The 17,323-nt window shown below is 47.5% G+C and overlaps 1 protein-coding gene across 9 annotated transcripts in view; it reads right to left on the bottom strand.

Moving 5' to 3' along the window:
- Positions 1-17,323, bottom strand: part of PRDM2 (PR/SET domain 2) — a 95,711-nt gene that overhangs the window by 8,881 nt on the left and 69,507 nt on the right. For 7 of the 9 annotated variants that reach the window (XM_084821997.1, XM_084822005.1, XM_084821996.1 and 4 more), the window contains 2 exons: positions 6,475-6,582; positions 1,341-5,814 (listed from right to left, as the gene is read on the bottom strand). In XM_084821997.1, coding sequence (XP_084678123.1) covers positions 1,341-5,814; positions 6,475-6,582 — 4,582 coding nt within the window. Of the gene's footprint in view, positions 1-1,248; positions 5,815-6,474; positions 6,583-17,323 lie in introns of those variants that run through there. The other 2 variants (XM_084822002.1, XM_084822003.1) reach the window with 2 other exon arrangements.

Raw genomic sequence — 17,323 nt, 5'->3', positions numbered from 1 at the left:
TGGTCTCCTCTCGTTTAGACTACTGTAATGCGCTCTACGTGGGGTTACCCTTGAAGAAGGTTCGGAAGCTGCAGCTGGTACAGAACGCGGCAGCTCGCCTGATTAAAGGCAGCCGCCGGCGAGATCACATCACTCCAGTGCTGAAGGAGTTGCACTGGTTACCAGTTGTTTTCCGGGCCAAATTCAAGGTGTTGGTTTTGACCTTTAAAACCCTATATGGTTCCGGCCCAGCCTATCTTAAGGAGAGCCTCCAGCAACACCAGACAGGCCGCTTAACAAGATCAGCCTCGAATGGCCTTCTCTCTATCCCATCAGCCAGGACAGCTAGACTGGTGGGGACGAGGGAGAGGGCCTTTTCTGTGGTGGCCCCCACTCTGTGGAACTCCCTCCCTAGGGAACTCCGTCATGCCCCCTCTTTAATGAGCTTCCGTCGTGCATTAAAAACGTGGTAGTTCAGGCAGGCATTTGGGGTGGGTTAGGGTATTTAAAAAAAAATGTTTATGGTAAAATTTTATTGTTTTATGGTGGGTTGTACATCGCCCAGAGTGGCTGGGTGACCAGTCAGATGGGCAATTAATAAATTTAATAAATAAATAAATTTGGCTACAGGTTTCCAATTGAAGAGACTATAACACAGAGTAGGATCAGATATTTATAACATGATATGGGAACCACCATGAATTCATCTACCTGGCTGCATTTTCAACACTTTCTCATGACATTTTTAGCTTTTAAGGACCACTGGTGACTGCATCAAACTGCCTGTCTCTTATGATCAATGGCCTTTTGAGGTTAGGCAGGTGGCAAATGGGGAAAGAGGGCTTTCTCTGTGGTTTTGGAGGACTCTCCCCAGGGTTACTCATCTGATGCCCTCTTTAATGAGATTTAGGCAACAGGAGAAGTTTAAACATTTGCCCTGGCAAACAGTCATGTTTAATGCACTGCTGTTCTAGATTTCTTATCTGACTATCTTTAGTGCTGTTTTAGACTGCTGGATTTATGGATTTCATTTTTAATGCTAGTTTTGCTGAATTGGTGGCCATCATTGATTTTTTCTACTCCACCTAAAAACTCAATTAAGGAGGTGGAACATAACTTTTAACACACAAATGATGTTTCCTTTTGGACCTGGAGTTGGCACAATGAATCAGCAGTTGGCCCAGGTTCCTTAGGACCATCAACTGGTACTTCCTACAGCAACGTCTGCCTATAGCTCGGCCGTTGTTCAAATTTGTACTAGAGCTGAACTTCTCTTTTAAAGCCACAAGTGGATCCTTTACAAGTAAGTCCCACTGTGGTGAATGGGGCTTACTGCCTAGGAGGTGTGTTTAAAAGCTTACCTGAAATCTTTTAGCTCCTGCCTTGTGCTGGTTTCATCCCTCTTGTTCTCCGCAGCATCCGCACCGGTTGCCTGCTGCAAACTCCGGGTGACAGGGCCTCCCACTCTCTCTCTTGACTTCACGCTGAACCGGTCAACCTTCTTTTTGTTTGTCACTGTCGACTTGCTGGCTAAGGCCACTTTGTTCCTTTGTATCCTGACATGCAACTTGCGGGATGTTTTGCTCGAGAGTCCAGAGGAACTGTTCTTGGTTACCCCTTTTGCTCTTTTGCCCTCCGCTGAGATCAGTTTGGCCACTCTTACAGGGCTGGCGTTCCGTGCTGCTGACGGGGCACTCGGCTTTTTGGATCGAATGGGCGGTACGAATTTGACATTTTGTTTCAATTTGAAGGATGCAGCTGGCAGCTGGATTGACATGGGCCCCGTGCTCCGAGCTCGGGTCTTGCCCAAATGAGCCTGCGTGCTTTGCATTTTGATCTCGGCATCCGCTGTTCGTCGGCGCTGGTTGCTATTTCTATCGCTGCTGGAAGGTGATGTCCCGCTTTTCTTTTTCGCGTTCTTTTTAGAGGAAGGGGAAATGGGCTTTTTGGGGCAACTATAGGAAGCGTGCTTGTTCAAGCTTCCAATGTATGTGAACTCCCGGTTGCAATAGGGGCAGATGTGAGAGCTGGGCTCCGCAGTGCTGTTCCTCAACTCCGCCTTCTGCTGGGATTTCTTCTTTTGCAAAATGGCTTTCTGGACAAGTTGGTTTTTCTTCTTCAGAGCGCTAATTTTGAGTTTGTTAGAGGACATCCTACTCACCTCAACACTGAAATTGAGTCTCTTGGGCTGGCCCATGTGCCTGAACGTATTGCTTGCCGGGCTGGGGAGAACGACACCGTTTTTGGGGCGAACAGTCTGTTTGAGCGGCACAGGGTTCTTTTTCGGCGTATACCGTTTTTTATCGCTGGCAGAAGCGCAAGCCAATATGTGTTTGTGTAATTCGGGCATGTTGTCTACACTTTTCCCACACTTGGTGCAGCGGATGGCAGTGGTGAAGGTCTGCGGAATATTGTGAGTTGTGAAATTTGTGGCAGTAACTCCAATCCCATTAGGGTTGCGGTGGTGATATTGGAATGGAGGGGGTTTAAAACTTGGGTAGTGCTGATTGAGGCCCATGCGGACATCTGGATCTTTTGACTTGACTCCAGCTGCCATTATCTTGATAGTTGTATAAAGTTCTTCGGAGGAGTCGTTCAGCTCCTCATCTTCCTCTTCCTCTTTCGATGGTTCAGAGGAGTCTTCGGGCAGGCTCTGCACGTGCTCGATACTTGCCTTACTGGGATCTGTAAAGTTCTGAGGCCGTAGAGTCCCGCTTTCAAATTCGTGGTGTGTGCATTCCTTGTCAGGGTGCAGATCTCGCTGGTGCTGCTGCAAATTGCACAGAAAAGCAAATTCCTTCTTGCACACAGAGCAAACGAAGATGTTCCCAACTCCATGGAGCAAGAAGCGATGTTCTCGTAAGTCTGTTTTCTCCCGAAAGAGTTGGACACAGAATTCACATTTAAAGGGCCACTCTTCGGCATGAACGGATAAGTGTTTGGTGAGATCTTTGATGGAAAGAAAAGGTGACTCGCAGACATTGCAAACGAAGTTCTTGTTAAATGTTTCCTGAATGATATCTGCTTCCCCTGAACTGTGTGGGTCTTCTCTTGGCTTCTGATGCTCATTTTCCACTTCTTCTTGTTTAAAAGATATTATGGGGCCTGAGTTTTCTAGGTTATCGCCAGGGGAAAGGACTGAAGAGACGACAGAGAGAGGAGGAGGAGAAGGTGATGAGAACGATGATGATGGAGAGGAGGAGGAGGAAGAAAAAGAAGAGGAGGAAGAAGAGGGGGAGAGGTTGGGAGGCCCTGGTGAAGCACAACTAAGGGGTTCGACAGAAGGAACAGGAGAAGCCGAGACTGTTGGAGAAAGGATTGGAAGAGGGGAGTGAGCAGTGGTATTTGATAAGGGAGAGGGACATGAGCTTGGAGTGACACTGATGGGCTCTTCTGGGAGTGGTGAAGGGACAGTAGGAAGGAGAGGTGGAGGTGGGGTGGGAACCTTTAACATAGGTGGGCAGGGTGGTGGGGAAGGAGAGCTTGTTGGCGTCAGGAGAGGCGGCACCTGACACGAAGACACCGTAGATGCTGGAGGCAAAGGCGTCTCAACGGAAGGGCTCGGGGAGTCTAATTTGACAATGGGTACAGGGAGACCAGCATCAGGCTCGGGCTCTGGATGTGTTTGTGCTAATTTGCACACACTCAGGCCCGTAGTCGTTCCGGCTGCAGGGTTTTCCGATGCCGAAACAGTCCCATTATATTCGTTCAGCAGAACTTTCTGTAACATGGATGTGGTTGGCTTCTTCTTGACACTACTACATGCCGGTGCAGCCAAGTTACTCTCCTTGGCTTCAGTGTCATTGCAAGGCTTTTTATGGAGACTGAGATCTAACACTGATTCCCAGGGAACCTGGGCCCTGTTCTTGCAGTTTGACCTTTGCTTTACGCTACTGGATAAGTCCAACGGCTGCTGGTTGCACACATTGCCAAAAGGAGGGCTTGGCGTCCAATCCTTTGATACTTTATAGTCTTCTAAACACAGAGGACTCATCGTCTCTTTTTCTTCTCGCCCAGACAAGCTCCAGGCAGGAGAATTACTATGACTCTCGAGCTTGGGAATTTTTGAGCCTAGAATTGCATCGTTCCAGACAGATTTTCCTTCACCCGCTTTGCCAAAATCTCGAAGGGCTGGACTGTGCTGGGGGGAACTGGGAGGGGAACTGGTCCTCCTTTTGAATCTGCTGGAGGCTGCGGGCAGAAGAGGCGAAGAGGCAGCAGGAAGTCCCAGTTTGGGGATTTCAGCTGAGGACGATGGGGGAGACGGCACTACCTTATTACCATCCTGCGTCTGGAGAAGCTGCTTCAGTTTGGAGGATAAATAAATACTTTTCTCTTTGGGGAAAGGCAAGTTCTCAGCAGTCGATATAGTGAGAGGAATAGTCAGAGAGCACAAGGACGTGATTGGTTCTGGATCCATTTCAGTTTTTATCTTAGGCAGGAAAGGCGGGCTTGTGGTCCTCCTCTTTTTAGGTTCGGCGTTCCCGCTGACTGGCAACTCCTTAGATACATCACTTATGTGCACCGTTGTTGCCTTTAAATTCGGGGATATTTCTACCGTCACAGGGCTAAGTAAACAGTTTATTCCATAGAGTTCAGTTGAGCTGGCTTCCACCTCGATCACATCGCAGTTGCTTGTGCTGCTGTTGGACTGAATCTTACCATCTATGTAGTAATTGAGGTTTTCAGATATATTACTGGAAACGTCCATGATGTACACATCATCGGCCTCACCCTCCTCCTCCTCGAGGTCTGTACTTGCTACATACACATTTGGGGCTTGCTGGGTTGGGGGCTCCTCAGGTTTTCTCCTGACACCTTTGGGGATGAGATGGCGCTCATGGACCCTCCGCTGATGCCTGCGCATGTTGGTGTGGGTGCCAAAAACCTTCCTGCAATATTTGCACGGGTGCAGTTCTTTGGGCTCCTTGCTCTCTTCAAAGAGAGCAGGGTTTGGCATTTCTAGGGAGACTTTCTCGGTTTCCGCAGCTGTGAACTCTTGCCTGGCGGCCGTCTCCTCTTTAGCACCAGCCTCAGAAACCATTCGGTTCTTGGCAATGCCGTCGGCTGGCTGGGCTGAACCCAGAGTTAAGAACGGCTTCAGCTTCGGTCCGGCTTCATGGCGCCGCTCATGCCGTCGCCGGTTAATCTGTGTGCCGAAGGCTTTGCCGCAATAGCGGCATTTGAAAGCGTGGCTGATGGCTGAAATGTGGATGTGCATGTGGCGTTCGAGTCCCTGCTTCGTGGTGAATTTCCTTTCACAATGTTGACACGGAAACATGAACGTGCCCTGGATATTGCCGTTGGATTCGCCTCTCTTTATGGAAAATTTTGCCAAAGGCTTTTTCTTGGGGGAACTTTCTGGAGAGTCTTCAGATACACTGCTATGCTCTTCCACAGATTCCAGCTTGTCTTCACACATGGACATGGGTTCCACATCAGGACTTTTTTTAGGTAAGCTAGCATCTTCCTCCTCCTCCTCAGGCTCTTCCTCGTCTTCCTCCTCTTCCCCCATATCCTCCTCAGGCTCCTCCCCATCCTCCTCAGGCTCCTCCCCATCCTCCTCAGGCTCCTCCCCATCCTCCTCAGGCTCCTCCCCATCCTCCTCAGGCTCCTCCCCATCCTCCTCAGGCTCCTCTTCCTGCGCCTCTAAAACTTTTGATGCACATGTTATTGCTTCCGATTTGTCTTCCGGCATTGTATGTGGCTCACTCATGGGACTGGAGATTACCAAGTTCGGAAGTGTGTCTTGGTTGACCATCTCTTGGATCACAGCTGTCTGTTCCAGCGACAGCACCGCTGAGACAGAGGGTGTTCCATCCTCCTGTTTGTGGCCTGTTAAATAGAAGAAGAGAACAAATTAAAATTTGCTGAACATTCCAAATATATTTGCAGGATTCTGTGATGACTGCCATTTGCAAAACACAGTAATATTACGGTTTTGTTTACTACTTTAGAACTAAACTTTTAAATTAAATTTAATTTAATTTGTAAATATGGCCATGCCCAGAGGCCGGAGTAAGATCGGAACATCTCTTGGTGCCTTTCCAGTTGTGCCCTGTATGAGACCATTCAACTTTCAGCAGGAGAAGTGGAACCTGAAACAAAATAGTGCAGTGCATCCTCCCTCCTAAAAAGAGCTGTTCAAGGTCCTGGCCAGCTGTTCCCTCTAAGCAGGGCAGGCCACTTTTCTCTCCCCCAGCCTTTTCCCACTTTTCTTCTCCATCTGCCACTCTACCTTCCATGGCTCCTGAGCATGTTCAGTTTTCACCAACCTGTTGTCGCTTTTTTGTTGGCTTTTTTTTTTTGGCCCCTTTAGGTTTTAAAAGCGTTTCTGTGATTCTGCAAAACCTTGGGGTTCCAGAACACATGCTGTTACTTCCCTCTTGGACCCCTCGTGGCAGAGCACGGACCAGCTGAGTTCACGATTAGGAGTGACTGAAATGAATCTTCTCCCCCTCTGCATGGTGCACTCTTGCACCCCGCCCCCCTTACCTTCCTTAGGCTCCCTCATATCGACAGCAGTTAAATCCAAAATGGTCTTCTGCTTTTTATCTATTGCTTTTTTCCCTTTGTTTTTAGCCTCCTGGGATTTTTTCTTCCCTAAAAAAAAGGGAGGGGGAGGGGGAAGAGAAAGGAAATAGTAATTTGCTTTTAATGCATTGCCTTCTTTTTTAATGACACCTTCAAAGAGTGAATCTTGGGGTGGAAATTCGTGTTTTCTTTTCTTAATTAAAAAATAATAATATCAAGTACAGTGGAGATAACATAGTCACACATACATTTAAAAGAAAAAGCAAATCAGACCAAAAAATTCCACTCAAATCACCTTAAAGCAGCCTTTGCCAAATGGGTGCCCTCCAGATGTTGTGGACTACAACTCCCATCAGCCCGCTTGGCAAACTATCAGGGATGGTGGGAGCTGTAGCCCAAAGCAACTGGAGGGAACCAGGTTGGGGGAAGGCTTTGTTACAGTAATCCAACCAGGAGAAGTTACTCTATTAAAACCACATAGAAAAACTACATTTATTGGTGTGTAGATGAAATAGCTGCTAGTCTTGATGGCTATGCGCTACCTGCAGTACCAGAGGCAGGGAGCCTGTGTACACCAGTTGCTGGGGAACATGGACGGGAGGGTGCTATTATGCTTGTGGTTTCCTGGTCAGCAGCTGGTTGGCCACTGTGTGAGCAGAACGCTGGCCTAGAGGGACCCTTGGTCTGATCCAGCAGGGCTCTTCTCATGGAATCTTTTCTTCCATGCATCCAATAAAACAGCCTCCTTCAACCAGGCACCCTTCAAATGTTTTGAACTACAATTCCCATCACCGTCACCAGGCCACTTGCCATGCTGAGTGGAAATGATGGGGCTGTGGTTCAAAACATCTGGAAGTACTGGGTTAGGGAAGGAAATAAAGGAGAGTTCTAAAATGCGCTCTTTTGCCACTTTCCAAGATTTCGTTAGCGATCCTTCTGGGTGCTGGAGCTTCAGGGCTGTGTTCATCCTCTGGGCTGTGTTCACCCTCAGTGTAAGTATCACCTTCCCAACACGCACACACCAACCATGCTCTCTGGCTGTCCTTGTTCACCAGGGACACATTCGAATTCTTGGTCTCCAGTAAATCACTGTCCCCATTCATATTGGGGTGCGTGTGTGTGCCTTGATAAAATTTTACTAGTCCAAGTTGCTTGAGTTGCCATTCTCCAAGAGTTCAGCTCTGTGCCCATGGTCTTTATAAATTGAATCATGGAGTTGAGAGGCATCTTGTCTCAAGCGCGCATGCATCCAAGGGCTCGCACATGGGCACTAAAGGACCATGCAGTACCCAAACTGCATTTCACTTCTTCAGCCACTGTTTTATTTTGAACTGTCATCAACCTATTATTTGCAAGTGAATTATTTTATTTGTATACGACTTCAAAAGATCACACGTTGCCTTGTTATTTAGATTAATGGAGGCCAGGCTACTGCAAAATAAACCAATACAAAACATTTCTGACACCTCCCTTTTGTTTCACAGGTGGCCCTGCTTTGGCTCCAGTCCTCTTGGCACTCACCACCTAAGTTTGCTATTAGAGGGAGTGGTAGCATCGCCTTTAACAATGCGCTATAGTGTGTGTGCGCGCACGCGCGTGTGTACATACACACGCATGTGTTGGGGTGCGGGAGTGTTTGGCAGTGACTCTTGGGAGAACTGGATTGTTACAAGCATGTCATTATTTTTAGTTCTGAAATGTTGGAGGATATGACACACAAAACATTGAAGGGTATGACACACAAAATTCCAGAGTTTCTACCTTAATAGATGTGTTGGAAGGCCCAGACACTTGAAGAAAACTGGAAATAGTTTTTCTCTCTCTCTCTCTGCACCCAGCCTTAGACAGAAGGGCCAATGAGAACTCTAATATACACTGCTTCAGTTCCGGTCACAGCTACTTTGCACTGCCCCAGACCTACATGTGAATCTAACCATCACCACTCAAACCCTTCCCCCTTGCAGATTATTTGAACGCATTAATTCTGAGCACATCCCACCCTGATTTAGAAAGATTATATATACTCCATCAAATGCTTCAAAACAGAAGGGGAAGAGAATTCAGGAAACTAGCTAGTTTCAGAGAAAGAGCAGATAATTTGTTTTGGTTGCCTGATAAAATTGACTACGACACAATGTACAGAGGGAGCTGGTTGAAAACAGACGTATCTTATCATATACAGAATCAATAGAAACAGGAACATAATAAAATAACAAGACAACATTATCGGTCAGTCAGAAAAGTCGCTCTTGGGAAAAGTCCGAAAGGCTTGACACAAATGGTTTTACAGTCCTTGCAGAGGACGAACTCCTGAGTTCTGGAGCAAGGTCATTCAACTGCCTCGGGCTGGAGCAATTGCACAAATAGATGGTATGTGAAGCAGGGTCTGGTTGTGATGCACGAAAATGGTGGTGGTGGGGAATTATATATGGGGTCAGATGGACTCTGAAAGGAAAGGAAAGGTTCCTCCTGTGCAAGCACCGGGTCATTACTGACCCCTAGAGGGACGCCGCTTGCGCTGGCGTTTTCATGGCAGACTGTAGTGGGGTGGTTTGCCATTGTGCCTTCCCCAGCCATGACTACCTTTCCCCCAGCAAGCTGGGTACTCATTTTACCGACCTCGGAAGGATGGAGGGCTGAGTCGCCCTGAGCCGGCTACCCGACACCCGGCTTCCGCTGGGATCGAACTCAGGTCGTGGGGAGAGTTTTGGTTGCAATACTGCCGCCTACCACTCTGCGCCACACGAGGCTCTCTAAAAGGTAAACAGAACCCCAAAGCAGCACCTTGAATTGGGCCCAAAGGCACGCTGGTATATTGGGAGCACAAGGTTGATAGGTGCATGAAGCATCGAGGGAGACGGGGATAGCTGATAATTGGAACATCTGTCTGTACTATCATAGAGCGATGCACAAGACAGCAAGAGAAAGGAGGGAGGTAAGTCACCTATTTATGCACAGGATGCAGATGTTTTGGACTAAAACTCCCATAAACTCTGTCCTTTGGCCATGCTGTTTGGGGCTTATGGGGGCTGTAGTCCAAAACAACGGGAGGGCACCAAGTTACCTACCCCTGAGCTCGTGGGTTCGAACCCAGCAGTTAATCTGTCATGTACAGCGTAGAACTACTGAATCTTCTTACAAGTCCCTCGCCATAAATCAAGCACATCTGCACAGAATGCCAGGCCTGAATAGATCGACCTAACGCAATACGAACTGCACGTCTGTCACCGGCACCAAAGAAAGGGCGTGAGCAGCAGGTAAATCACAGAGACGCACCCAGCTGCAAGTCACACGTATAAACATACCACATGCAAAATATTATAAAGGAATGATGAGCATTTACAAGACATTCTGCAAAACATTTTTTTTTCCATTTTGCAAATAAGGTGCTAACCCCCAAGGACCATAAATCAATGGCAGAACTCAGCACCCACGCAGGGCAGATCACTTGACCAAGCGAGTCACATCACAAACTACAGATCCATGGCAGAGAATCAAAACCAAAGCAGAGCTCCCTGCACAACTGACATGCGAGCATCCTCCCTCACATCCACGCGGAAGCCCTCCTCTCCTGCATGGGGAAGCAAGTACTACAGATGGAGGTTTGGTCCTTTGCATCCTATGCTGCAGCACTGGGGAGTGGCTATAAACTCCACTTCACAGAGCCATCGGTAGGATGACCTGACCTCTCGGCCAAACGACAGGGACGACTGCCTCTTTCGAGCGGGTGTTTCCTTTTTAAACATGGGCACCTCCAGAGGATGCCTTGTGAGGCAAGTAGTACCCTAAACCAGAGATTCTCAAACCATGGTTCCAGTCAGGTGATCTGCAGAAAGGCTGTGGAACAGTCGACAATATCTACACTAGGGCCGAATTATTGAACAGGCTAACAAGACCCTGGCCTATGGCCCATGATTTCCAGAACATGGTGCTTGCTGGTTTTGACAACGATGCTGGCACTAAAGATTTTTAAAATTAAAATGTGAGTATGTGCTTTTGATTAGTAGAACAATACAATGTCCCAGTAAGACCCGCAGAAATTTGCAAGTAGTCTGCAACAACAACAAAACACATTTGAGAACCGCTGCCCTAAACAGTACGGGAGCAGAAGATGCCGCACATCCCACCTTCTTTGGAGAGGCGGCTGTTCGGGCCACGCGACGCCCTTCTCTGTTGTACAACTCAGGTTGTGGAACTCCTTCCCTTATAAGCTCCAGGTATTATAGAATCATAGAATCATAGAATAGTAGGGTTGGAAGGGGCCTACAAGGCCATCGAGTCCAACCCCCTGCTCAATGCAGGAATCCAAGTCAGAGCATCCCTGACAAATGGCTGTCCAGCCTCGTCTTGAAGGCCTCCAGTGTGGGAGAGCCCACCACCTCCCCAGGTAATTGGTTCCATTGCCGTATTGCTCTGACACTCAGGAAGTTTTTCCTGATGTTCAGCCGGAATCTGGCTTCCTGTAACTTGAGCCCATTATTCCGTGTCCTGCACTCTGGGATGATCAAGAAGAGATCCTGGCCTTCTTCTCTGTGACAACCTTTCAAGTACTTGAAGAGTGCTATCATATCTCCCCTCAGTCTTCTCTTCTCAAGGCTAAACATACCCAGTTCTTTCAGTCTCTCTTCATAGGGCTTTGTTTCCAGTCCCCTGATCATCTTTGTTGCCCCCCTCTGAACCCTCTCCAGCTTGTCTGCATCCTTCTTAAAGTGTGGTGCCCAGAACTGGACACAGTACTCCAGATGAGGCCTAACCAGTGCTGAGTAGAGGGGAACTAGTACTTCCCGGGATTTGGAAGCGATGCTTCTATGAATGCAGCCCAAAATAGCATTTGCCTTTTTTGCAGCCACATCACATTGTTGGCTCATATTCAGCTTGTGATCGACGACAATTCCAAGATCCTTCTCGCTCGTAGTGTGGTTGAGCCACGTATCCCCTATCTTGTAACTGTGCATTTGGTTTCTTTTTCCTAGGTGCAGAACTTGGCATTTGTCCCTATTAAATGCCATTCTGTTGTTTTCTGCCCAGCACTCCAGTCTATCCAGATCACTTTGAATTTTGTTTCTGTCTTCCAAAGTATTAGCTATCCCTCCCAATTTTGTGTCATCTGCAAATTTGATCAGCATTCCCTGCACCTCCTCCTCCAAGTCATTAATAAAAATGTTGAAGAGCACTGGGCCCAGGACTGAGCCCTGCGGTACCCCACTCGTTACCTCTCCCCAGCTTGAGAAGGTCCCATTGATAAGCACTCTTTGAGTCCGATTCTGTAGCCAACTGTGGATCCACTGGATCGTTGTTTCATCTAGCCCACTTCGAGCAAGTTTGCTCATCAGGATATCATGGGGCACTTTGTCGAAAGCTTTGCTGAAGTCGAGGTATATGATGTCTACAGCATTCCCACGGTCTACAAGGGAGGTGACTTGATCAAAAAATGAGATCAGATTTGTCTGGCAGGACTTGTTTTTGACAAATCCATGTTGGCTTCGAGTAATCACGGCATTGTTGTCAAGGTGCTTCCAGATGGATTGCTTTATGATCTGCTCCAGAATTTTTCCAGGGATTGATGTCAGACTGACTGGTCTGTAGTTCCCAGGTTCCTCCTTTTTACCCTTTTTGAAGATAGGGACAACGTTAGCCCTCCTCCAGTCATCTGGCACTTCCCCGGTCCTCCATGATTTCTCAAAGAGAATAGACAGCGGTTCTGAGAGTTCTTCTGCCAGTTCCTTTATTACTCTAGGATGCAGTTCATCTGGCCCTGGAGATTTGAACTCATTCAAAGTAATGAGGTGTTCCTTGACCATATGCCTGTCGATCTCAAGCTGCAATCCTGCCCCTTCAGCCTGTACTTCGCCTTTGCCAGGGGGGTCATAGACCCTCTTTTGGGAGAAGACTGAGCCAAAGTAGGAATTGAGCACCTCTGCCTTTTCTTTGTCATCTGTTATCATTTTGCCATCCTTATTTAATAGCTGAACAACCATTTCTTTCCTCTGCCTTTTACTATGCACGTAGCTGAAGAAAGCCTTTTTGTTGTTTTTAGCATCCCTCGCTAACCTCACCTCGTTCTCCGCTTTAGCCTTCCTGACGCCATCCCTGCAATTCTGTGCTACCTGCCTGTACTCTTCCTTTGTTACTTGGCCTTCTTTCCACTTCCTATATGTGTCCTTTTTTGTTTTCAGGTCATCCCTAAGCTTTTTGTGAAGCCACATTGGCTTCTTCTGTTGTCTTCCACCTTTTCTTCTTGTTGGAATTGTTTGTGATTGTGCCTTGAGAATTTCCTTTTTTAAAAGTTCCCACCCATCTTGGACTCCTTTTCTCGCTAGCATTGTTTGCCATGGGACCTTACTGATCATTGTTCTGAGTTTATTAAAATCAGCTTTCCTAAAATCCAGGGTACGCGTTTGAGTACACTCGGCTTTTGCTTCCCTTAGAACCAAGAACTCAAGTACAACATGGTCGCTTTCCCCCAGAGTTCCTGTAACTGCTACTTTACCCACTAAGTCATCTCTGTTGGTTAGGATCAAGTCAAGGATAGCCGATCCTCTAGTTCCTTCCTCTACTTTCTGTAGGAGGAAGTTATCCGCCACACAAGTCAGGAATTTCCTGGAGGGGCCATGTTTTGCAGAATTTGTCTCCCAACAAATATCGGGGAAATTGAAGTCCCCCATTACTACTACATCATGCTTCCTTAAAACATTGGCTATTTGCTTTTCAAAAGTTTCATCCTTGTCTTCTCCTTGATTGGGTGGCCGGTAGTAGACTCCGACCACCAGGTTCCTTTTATTCTTTGCTCCATTTATTTCAACCCAGATGCTCTCGATGGGGCTACCAAGCTCCTCCTCCTGTATTTCTGTGCAGAGATATGTATTTTTCACATACAGTGCAACCCCGCCTCCCTTTCTGTTCCTCCTGTTCTTTTTGAACAAGTTATATCCTTCAACTGCTGTATTCCAGTCATGAGAGTCATCCCACCAAGTCTCAGTTATACCTATCAAGTCATAATTTCCCTCCTGTATTAAGAGTTCAAGTTCGTTCTGTTTGTTTCCCATACTCTGGGCATTAGTATATAGACATCGAAGACCATGTGCTTCATAGTCTGGCTTTCTTCCTACATGTGTCTGAAGACTATTATTGGGCGCTATCAGCGCTGTTCTCTCCATTGCAGTGCATGCGCCTGCAATGTCCATTGTTACGTCCATTGTTACCCCCAACATTACATCTCCCTTCCCCGTAGGATTCAGTTTAAAGCCCTCCTGATGAAGTTCTTCATGCTGTGGCCAAACACATTCTTCCCAGCCTTTGTGAGGTGCAACCCATCCCTAGCCAACAGCCCATCTTCCAGGAATGGGCTGTTCTATTAAGACTATTATTCTATTAAGACTTTAAAAAAATATATTTTGCCTCGCTTTTGATCTGCAAGCATCCTCGTTTATCCTTCCCAACTACATTTTGCTGCTTTATTCTGTTCTCTGATTTACTTATTTATTTATAAATTTTATTAATCGCCCATCTCGCTGGTCACCCAGCCACTCTGGGCGATGTACAAAGTATATAATAAAACAGTTTAAAACAATAAAATTCTACAATAAAAACATTTTCTAAAATACCCTAACCCACCCCAAATTTATTGTATTTTATCTCGTTACTATATTTTTTCTGTGTTGTACGTGCCACTCTTAGGCTGGAGAAGCAGCACACAGATAATTTTAAACAAATATATACATTAAAAATATTGTGCCTTCCTTTCAGTTGGGGCAAGGGGAAACCATCACCACACTGGAGGAATAGGAGAGCAGACATGTCCCCTCTCATGCACAGACACAAAAATGCCCCTCTCCCGGTGTTGGAACCGAGTCCCAGGAGGGACTCCACTCCAGCAGTGGGAGAGGGGCATTTTTATGCCCCTTCAGGAGGATCCCCCTCCCGAAGTTAGCTGCCATCTTGAGATATAGCCTGCTGTCGCGCAAGGTCAGAAAGAGCTCTTCCAGTGTATGCTGCCTTTCACCTGTTTAGCACTATAATCCTCGTCAGCCTCATGAAGCAAGACTAATAGCCAGGGATTACTTGAGTTGTAGCCCAAAACCTCTGCAGGGCACCAGGTAACACACCAAGAAACAGCGGTTGGAGCTGACCACGGCCATTTCGCTTCTACATCTCACTTTTTACATCTCCAGAAGAGGGGCTGTGTAACTTGACCACACATCTTCCTCCTGTTAGTAAAGTGGCTATGTCAAGGCCCCTGACTCTGTAACTACAGAACAGATGGTCACTAAACAACTGAAAGGGAGACTCCCGAAACATACCTGATTTTTTTTTAATGTTATCTAAGAAGCAAAAAGGAATACATGATGAGAGCGACAAGAGATGCTGAGAATTTCTCCCGGAAACTTCAATGGGCCGAGTGCCAACGCATTCGGTCCTCCGAAGGTTGTTGGGGGAGAAATTCTCCGCCCCCCCCCCCCCCGGGATGGGACTTACCTTTCACGAATGTCCCTCCCACCGGCGGGTCCTGCCGGCGGTTCGGCAGGTCTTCGTCAGGGACGGCAGCCGGTCTTTCGACCGGCTGCCGCCGCCGCCATTACAAGAAAAGTAAAAAAAACAACAACGCCCCTATGATAGGCTACGTAATGATTAACATAGCCTATCACGGCTAGATTTGCAAAGTCAGCCGTGATAGGCTACGTTAATCGTCACGTAGCCTATCACGGGTGACTTAAAAAAAAAAAAAGCGCATACGGCAGCAAATAGCAGCAAATAGCGTTGCCCTTATTTTCGCCATAGTCTACGTAAATCTTTACGTAGACTACAGGGACCAAATAAGGAACGCGAATGGCGGCTCCCTATGGGGGCCACCATTTGCGTACGCGTTTTTTTTTTCAAAGTCACCCGTGATAGGCTACATGACGATTAACGTAGCCTATCACGGCTGACTTTGCAGATCTAGCCGTGATAGGCTACGTTAATCGTTACATAGCCTATCACAGGGGCGATTTTTTTTTCTTTTGAAGGTCGCGGCCGGGGAGACGGGGCGCTTCTCCCCGGCCTGAATTTTGGCCGGGCGAGGCGGGAAGCCTCCCCCCCCGGCCTGAATTTCGGCTGGGCGAGGAGGGAAGCCCCCCCCCCGGCCTGAACTTCGGGGGGAGGAGCGAAGCGCCTCCCCCCCACCGCGAAGCAAGCTGCGAGACCAGGTAAGTGACTTTCATGCATCCCTAGTTGGGACAATTATGCATCAGTGCAATTTTTTTCCCAACAGTTGTAACTCAGCCATTCTTTCTTGGGTTTCCCTCTATTTTGGGGTTTCCCCCAGCCATTCTTTCTTGGGTCTCCCTCAGCCATTCTTTCTTGGGTTTCCCTCTATTTTGGGGTTTCCCCCAGCCATTCTTTCTTGGGTTTCCTTCAGCCATTCTTTCTTGGGTTTCCCTCTATTTTGGGGTTTCCCCCAGCCATTCTTTCTTGGGTTTCCCTCAGCCATTCTTTCTTGGGTTTCCCTCTATTTTGGGGGTTCCCCTCAGCCATTCTTTCCTGGGTTCCCCTCAATTTTGGGGGTTCCCCTCAGCCATTCTTTCTTAGGTTCCCCTCTATTTTGGGGTTTCCCTCAGCCATTCTTTCTTGGGTTCCCCTCTATTTTGGGGTTTCCCCCAGCCATTCTTTCTTGGGTTTCCCTCAGCCATTCTTTCTTGGGTTTCCCTCTATTTTGGGGTTTCCCCCAGCCATTCTTTCTTGGGTTTCCCTCAGCCATTCTTTCTTGGGTTTCCCTCTATTTTGGGGGTTCCCCTCAGCCATTCTTTCTTAGGTTCCCCTCAATTTGGGGGGTTCCCCTCAGCCATTCTTTCTTAGGTTCCCCTCTATTTTGGGGTTTCCCTCAGCCATTCTTTCTTGGGTTCCCCTCTATTTTGGGGTTTCCCCCAGCCATTCTTTCTTGGGTTTCCCTCAGACATTCTTTCTTGGGTTTCCCTCTATTTTGGGGGTTCCCCCCAGACATTCTTTCTTGGGTTTCCCTCTATTTTGGGGTTTCCCTCAGCCATTCTTTCTTGAGTTCCCCTCAATTTTGGGGGTTCCCCTCAGCCATTCTTTCTTAGGTTCCCCTCTATTTTGGGGTTTCCCTCAGCCATTCTTTCTTGGGTTCCCCTCTATTTTGGGGTTTCCCTCAGCCATTCTTTCTTGGGTTCCCCTCAATTTTGGGGGTTCCCCTCAGCCATTCTTTCTTGGGTTCCCCTCAGAGATTCTTTCTTGGGTTTCCCTCTATTTTGGGGGTTCCCCTCAGCCATTCTTTCTTGGGTTCCCCTCAATTTTGGGGGTTCCCCTCAGCCATTCTTTCTTGGCCCCCCCTCTATTTTGGGGCTTCCCTCGACCATTCTTTCTTGGGGTCCCCTCTATTTTGAGGGTTCCCCTCAGCCATTCTTGAGTTCCCCTATATTTTGGGGTTTCCCTCGGCCATTCTTCCATGGGTTTCATACAGATAGGATAAATTATCTTGAATTTATGGAGGACCAAATTTGTTATATAATGGGAGAAAACTGTAGGGTGGGAGGACAAGACACTATCTGTGAAGGAGCGACTTCTCACTAAGTGTGAAGCCATGGCTCTGGCTCCATAATTGTGACTACAGAAGTTAGCACAGTGGAGTAAACTGTGTAGACAGGTTGGATTTGTATACACACACACTGCAATCAGGCTTTCCAATACACCACAAGTCAGCGGCTTATTTTTTTGCAGAACTGGACAAATACCCATAGAATTACGTTTGGCTGAAGTACCTGCTTTGCACTGAAGGAAAATGGATGGTTTTCGTTCGCTTCAGCTGTACATCCTT

This window comes from Heloderma suspectum, chromosome 15 (assembly GCF_057233095.1).
Source record: "Heloderma suspectum isolate Gila_16-S chromosome 15, 16-S_ref, whole genome shotgun sequence".
Taxonomy (NCBI): Eukaryota; Metazoa; Chordata; class Lepidosauria; order Squamata; family Helodermatidae; genus Heloderma; species Heloderma suspectum.
The sequence above is the reverse complement of the archived record's forward strand: the minus strand, read 5'-3'. Positions and strand labels throughout refer to the sequence as shown.